Source organism: Fukomys damarensis, unplaced genomic scaffold (genome assembly GCF_012274545.1).
Source record: "Fukomys damarensis isolate Sample0158 unplaced genomic scaffold, DMR_v1.0_HiC HiC_scaffold_19, whole genome shotgun sequence".
Classification (NCBI taxonomy): domain Eukaryota; kingdom Metazoa; phylum Chordata; class Mammalia; order Rodentia; family Bathyergidae; genus Fukomys; species Fukomys damarensis.
In genome coordinates this window covers 7233239-7239726 of record NW_022900931.1, presented here as the reverse complement: position 1 = coordinate 7239726, position 6488 = coordinate 7233239, and the positions used below count along the sequence as shown (strand labels likewise).

General features: G+C 55.4%; 1 protein-coding gene across 1 annotated transcript; it reads left to right on the top strand.

Moving 5' to 3' along the window:
• Nucleotides 1–281: 281 nt before the first annotated feature.
• Nucleotides 282–6184, top strand: Mchr1 (melanin concentrating hormone receptor 1). Its single transcript, XM_010612363.3, is given in 3 exon segments — nt 282–616; nt 618–871; nt 2337–6184. Coding segments are annotated over 3 exon segments (1263 nt in total). The 5' UTR covers nt 282–587; the 3' UTR covers nt 3317–6184.
• The last annotated feature ends 304 nt before the right edge of the window (nt 6185–6488 follow it).

Genomic DNA, 6488 nt, shown 5'->3' with positions numbered 1-6488 from the left:
CTCAGAGCGCTTGGAAAAAAGAAACCTCCCTCAGCTTGGTCCAGGCTGATCCTGTGGAGATGACAGTTTATCCTTTCTGGCTCTCAAAACCCTGGAGTCATGGAGTGACTTGAGTCATCTCTGAGAGCCAGGCCAGGGCTCAGCAGCCCACGGCTGGTCACGATGCTGGCAGTGTAGACAGCGAGATGAGATGTTTAGGATCCATCAAGACAGGGCAAGGGGCCAAGGGTGGCCTCCAGGGTGTACATTGGGTATACATGCTGCAGTGCAAGCCTCTGCGTCCCAGGCTCTGGGAACTGTCCCCTCTGTTTCCTGACACGTGGCCCAACCTCCCTTACCTGGAGTTAGGCGGTCCAAAGTGAAGCAACTCCTTGCCTTTACCCTGTGCCTTTGCAGAGACATCAAGCAAGCAAGCAGCAGCCCCAGCGAGCCCAGGCATCAGCGGCAGAAGCCTGGGGGAAGCAAGTCCCCTCCCGAATGGGGCTGCTGGAGCCCAGACCCTTGCAGCCTCTGCAGGCAGCAGCAGTGGGAGCCGGGACTGAAGAGGTTAACGTGCATCTGCCTCCGAATGTTAATGTGTCTAGGTGATGTCAGTGGGAGCCGGGAAGGAGGGAGTGTGAGAGCGTTGGGCTGGGAGGCAGCAGAGGCTGCCAGGCTGCCGAGGAAGACCCCCTCCAGCCTGCGGGGTGCGCTCCAGGACCAGGCGGCCAAGGGAGCTGGTGGCTGCCGCAGCCTGCGTGGGTGGACGGGAGCTCAACTCTGGGGGCGCAGGCAACCTGCTCCAGCTGCATGGACCTGCAAGCCGCGCTGCTGCCCACTGGCCCCAATGCCAGCAACGTCTCCGATGGCTCAGACAACCTCACTGCCCCGGGTGAGCTGGAGGGGAGTCTTCCCATCTCTGGGCTGGGGGTGGGGTGTTTCCTGGGGAGGTTTCACCCTGAGCCAAACTGCTTGGGAAACTTTATTATAGTTCTCGGGGAGAAGATCTGCAGTCTGCTTTGCCTGGAGGGGAGACCGAAGGAGACAGGGGTGAGCAGGGCAGAAGGGGCAGGAGCCCAGCCCAGGGCAGAGGCACAATCAGTGGCAGCAGGGGATGGTGACCGGCAGCAGGCAGGGAGGAGAAGGCTCGCTCGGGAGTTCCAAATATGCTTCACAGAAGACGAAGAAGAAAAAAAATCTAGACTGGAAAAGCAAGCAGGAGAAGACAGCAGGAGGCTCTTTCATTCAAGGATACCCTTGCTCTTTACCCACAGGGGTAAAGGGGTCGGAGACATCTTTACTGCCCCCTGGCAGAGGCTGTGGGAAGCAGAAGACTTTGCAGAGCATGAGGGGATTAACTTTTCTGGTGAATTAAGCTTTCTGACATTTCCAGATCTGCAATGCCCTGGGATTCTAGCTTTGAAGGAAGGAAAAGAGGAATGGTTTGTATGGAGAAAATGGCCAGGCTGCCCGGCTGCGATGCTCAGCTTTGGTCTCTGCTCCACTTGGAGGGTTTGGGGATACTGAGCAAGGAAATCCCTGATGGGAAGCTCGGGCTGGGAGGGCTGCAAGCCTGGTCAGAGCATAGTTGGCAGATGTCTCTACAAGACAGTCACCCAGAGATGCCCAGGAACCAGCATGTAACCTGCACTCACTGAAACAAAATGATCAGGGCTACAGATAGGGAAAGAAAGTATATATACCACCTCCACTCTCTCTCACTCTGTCTCTCTCTCTCTCTCTGTCTCTCTCTCTCTGTCTCTGTCTCTCTCCCATGTCCTTCTGGCTTTTATGATGAGGTTTCTGGGTGAAGCCCAGGGACCCACAAAGTCATTCTCAGCAGATAGGTCTGTGGAGTTTTTGTTTGTTTGCTTGTTTTGTATTGGGGAATGAACCGAGGGCCTTCACAATGAACCACATCCCCAGTCCTTTTTATTTTTATTTTGCCATGGGGTCTCCCTAAGTCACTAAGTTGCCCATGCTGGGTTTGAACTTGCAATTCTCCTGCCTCAGCCTTCTGGAGTACAAGGGTTATAGGCACAAGCTACCGTGCCTGGCTCCAGCTGTTGTTCTTAACTCTGAGTCTTGAGAGTAAATGCAGGAGGCAAAGGACCGGAGCCTTTAACTAACAGGTGGCTCAGGAGAATCTGGTAGGATTCCCAGGAGAAGAGTGGAGGAGGACAAGGGGACAGGATTAGCAACAGCTTGGGGAGGGAGAGAATCCGGATGAATGGTGAAATCGCAGGGAGGATGAGAGGGAAGCAAGATGCCACCGCGGGCTGAGCAGGACGGCAGGATGTCAGCCCCGAGAGCAGAATCCACATCACACGAGTGACGCTTGCTCCTTCTGTCACCAGGGTCCCCTCCACGCACAGGCAGTGTCTCCTACATCAACATCATCATGCCTTCGGTGTTCGGCACCATCTGCCTCCTGGGCATTGTGGGGAACTCCACGGTCATCTTCGCGGTCGTAAAGAAGTCCAAGTTGCACTGGTGCAGCAATGTCCCCGATATCTTCATCATCAACCTCTCCGTGGTGGACCTGCTCTTCCTCCTGGGCATGCCATTCATGATCCATCAGCTCATGGGCAATGGGGTGTGGCACTTCGGGGAGACCATGTGTACCCTCATCACGGCCATGGACGCCAACAGTCAGTTCACCAGCACCTACATCCTCACTGCCATGGCCATTGACCGCTACCTGGCCACTGTCCACCCTATCTCTTCCACCAAGTTCCGGAAGCCTGTGGTGGCCACCCTGGTGATCTGCCTCCTGTGGGCCCTCTCCTTCATCAGCATCACCCCAGTGTGGCTCTATGCCAGACTCATCCCATTCCCGGGGGGCACGGTGGGCTGTGGCATCCGCCTGCCCAACCCGGACACTGACCTCTACTGGTTCACCCTGTACCAGTTTTTCCTGGCCTTTGCCTTGCCTTTCGTTGTCATCACTGCCGCATATGTGAGGATCCTGCAGCGCATGACAACTTCAGTGGCCCCCGCCTCCCAGCGCAGCATCCGGCTGCGGACCAAGCGCGTGACCCGCACGGCCATCGCCATCTGCTTGGTCTTCTTTGTATGCTGGGCGCCCTATTACGTGCTGCAACTGACCCAGCTGTCTATCAGCCGCCCGACCCTCACCTTCGTCTACCTATACAATGCGGCCATCAGCTTGGGCTACGCCAACAGCTGCCTCAACCCCTTTGTGTACATCGTGCTCTGTGAGACCTTCCGCAAACGCCTGGTCCTGTCTGTGAAGCCCGCGGCCCAGGGGCAGCTTCGCACCATCAGCAACGCTCCCACAGCTGATGAGGAGAGGACAGAAAGCAAAGGCCCCTGACTTCGTCCCATCACGTGGACATCTCCGAGCCAGGCCGCCACAGCAAGTCATGGGGAGAGACGCTGAGAGAAACCCGGGGCTTCCCCGGGGGAAGGCAGGGCGGCTGGGGTGGTAAGGGGTTCCGGCACCTGCTCATTCCATGGGGTCCATGGACAATGGGGGCGGCCTGGAACCACGGTAGGGGGCTTCAGACATCAGAAATCTGCACGAGGCCTTGGTGGAACAGAAGCTGAGCACAAAGAAAATACTGGTTTGAAGGTCCCACAGAGCTCTACTTTTGGGGGGTACTGGGGATTGATCTTGGGACCTTGCACTTGTGAGAGAGGCGGTGGAACCACTGAGCTAAATCCCTAGCCCCTGAGCTCTTTGGTTACCCCCCAAATGTCTTTTTCCTAGGGGAAGAAATGGGTTTGTCCGGGGCCCTGGGGGATTGGTAAAGTTGGCATAGCCCAACCACTCTTTCTAGTCTCTCATCACTGTGCTAGAAGGCAGCTTTTCTCCCAAGCTGGTGGCAGAGGCCCAGGGAAGCCTGCTGTCTCCTGCCCAGCGTGCTGTGTGGTTCCGTCTGTCCAGGCGATGCAACTCTGTGCTGGGGGTGGGGGGCTTTGATCCTACCAGAGCAGAAAGTGGCCTGGGGTATGGGGTGGGGGTCTTCAAATGCATACAAATGGGGGAAGGGACATCTGAAGCCTTGGGGACATTTTCTTCATGGGCCACACGGGCACATCAGTGGCTGATCCACAGTGGACGCCCATGTGCTCTGCATGTGCAGGGGGGTCATTCCAGCACCTAGGGTGCTGACACCATCTTTCCTCTCCAGAATCAAAGTGAATAAAAGAAAATCTCCACCCACAGGTCTCTGGATGCTCTGTGTAGTCGCTTGGGCTCTGGGATAGGGGTGGGTAGCATACAAGGGAAAGAGGGATGCCTTGGTGGTGTGGCATTAAGATTTTGGTTTGGCCTGCATTTTAGGGAGCCTTGAGTAGGGGGTCTGCTTTTGCTAAACCTGTGGGGATGATCTGGACAACACTAATGGAATTACTGTGAATTCATTAGATTGCAACCCTGCGGATAGGCTGTTTCCTGGCTTTTGCACAAAAGCTCTGGACCTCTCTTTGTCATTGATCCTGATCCTTCAGACCCAAGAATCCCACTCCCACATCCCCCGCTGAGTCACCGGCAGCAGGGCGACTCTTGGGGCAGCCCTGCCCAGTCTCTGCAGGCTACAGCTGGGATCTGCCTACCACTCTGAGCTGGTTACAGCTGGAGCCGCTGGGAGGCGGCCACGGCTGCTGCTTCTCGGCCACTTCACTGAGGGGGCCGGAGCCGAGTCCCCAGTGCGGCACGCAATCACAGATGCTAAGGAAATAGTGGGCAAATTGTCCAGAAGCATCCTTGAAGCAGACGCAGGAGCCCAGCCCAGTCCTCACGCTGGTCGTTCACAGCAGAGTTGCAGCCAAAGCTCCTCAGAAAACTTCTGGGCAGCCCCTTTGGGTCCTAGAGAGCTCTTTTCATCAGACTGTTAGTAGTAGGAGTTTCCAGCCCGCGGGTTGTCTTCCTTCCTTGCTCAGAGTAGGGTCTCTGCTACAGGAAAGCTCTAGTTCGGCCAATAAAAGGCAAAAGATGCTGAAGGGAGACTTGAGTTAAGTGCAAGAAGACCCAAGCCCTAACCACTAGTTTGTTACCAGAGGTTGTCGTGAAGCGAATTTAGGGAGTGGAAGGTTTCCCTGGGGATCTGTTGCCCCTGCTCCGACCCCTCCAGCCTTGAACCCCCTAGTCCTGCACAGGGGAATTCTTTAGAGGAAAGAGGTAGGTGAGGTGTCCTCTCCCAGGGAATTCAAGTCACCAAGCAACTCCCAAGGTGGCAGCCCAGCATCCTGGGGGACGGAGCATCTAGTCCTCAGCTCTCGATTCTATGCCGAAGCTTGAAATGGAAGCAAAGCGGACTGAGTCAAAGAGTGAGTGGGCGGGCTGGGGAGTTAGCTCAGTGGTTCTGCTGCCTGACTCACAAGCACAAGGACCTGAGTTTGATCGCCGGTACAAAATAAAACCCAAAAACCAAAAAACTGAGTGGGAGGTAAGGTAAACAAAAGAGAAGGCATGCCAGGCTTGGTGGCACAGGCCTGCATTCCCAGCACTCTGGAGGCTGAAGCAGGAGGATTGCATGAGTAGAGGCCAGCCCACGCTACATAGCAGACCCTGTCTCAGAAAAAAGAGAGCAAAAGAGAGAGAAGAGGAAATACCAGGGGGAACAGAGAGGGTGGTAGGAGGATGGTGGGGAGACCACTGCAGTGGGTGTCGCTTCTTATCTCTCTCCAGCCTGATCAGTAACCTGAACACACTTGCAGAGAGCTGAGAGGGCGAAGAGCCGACGGGTAGGTTGCCAGTGGGACCGGCTTCCTGGTGGCATTGGTAGAAATAGTGGACTCGGTACAGGGCTCACGGGCAGGTCAGAGAATGAGCCCTATTCCTTTGATCTAGGATGTGCCTTGCCAGAACCAGGGGCTCTGGTGAGATGCAGAGGGAAGGAGGGAAGTGGTCAAGTTCATGCAGTTGATCTCTTTGCTCCTTTTCTTTATCCAACCCCTAACCACTGTCTCCCGAACCCCAACAAGTCACTTCCCCAACCCCAGTGAGTGCTTCATGCCCTGCTGCCCTGTCCTTTCCCCAGGAAACATTTCCTCTAAATGTGAAGGAGAGGTTGTGAAACTCCTCCACGGTGGAGGAGACCCACAGCCGAAGCTAGGACTGGAGTGGAGCAGCCCAGAGTGCAAGTGGAAGCCGGAAATCCTTCGTGCGTGGATGTTCACTGGCAAATAGCATCAGCACCCAGGACAGTGGCTGACACTGATTTTTATTTATTTTCTGCATCATCCATTTGCTTTTTTGTTGTTGTTGTCGTTGTTTGTTTTGCTGTTTTGGTACCGGGGATCGAACTCGGGACCTTGTGCTTGTGAGGCAGTGGAACCACTGAGCTAAATCCCCAGCCCCTCCATATTCACATTCTTGAATGTCACAGTGCTCACCTTCCCGAACTGAGATTGGAATGAAACACTAACTCACCATCCCCACTCCCCAGCTCCAGGTAACTCCATCTCTGATTCTAACTGCTCTGTAAGGGCCGGGGATTTAGCTCAGTGGTTCTGCCGCCTGCCTCGCAAGCGCAAGGAAC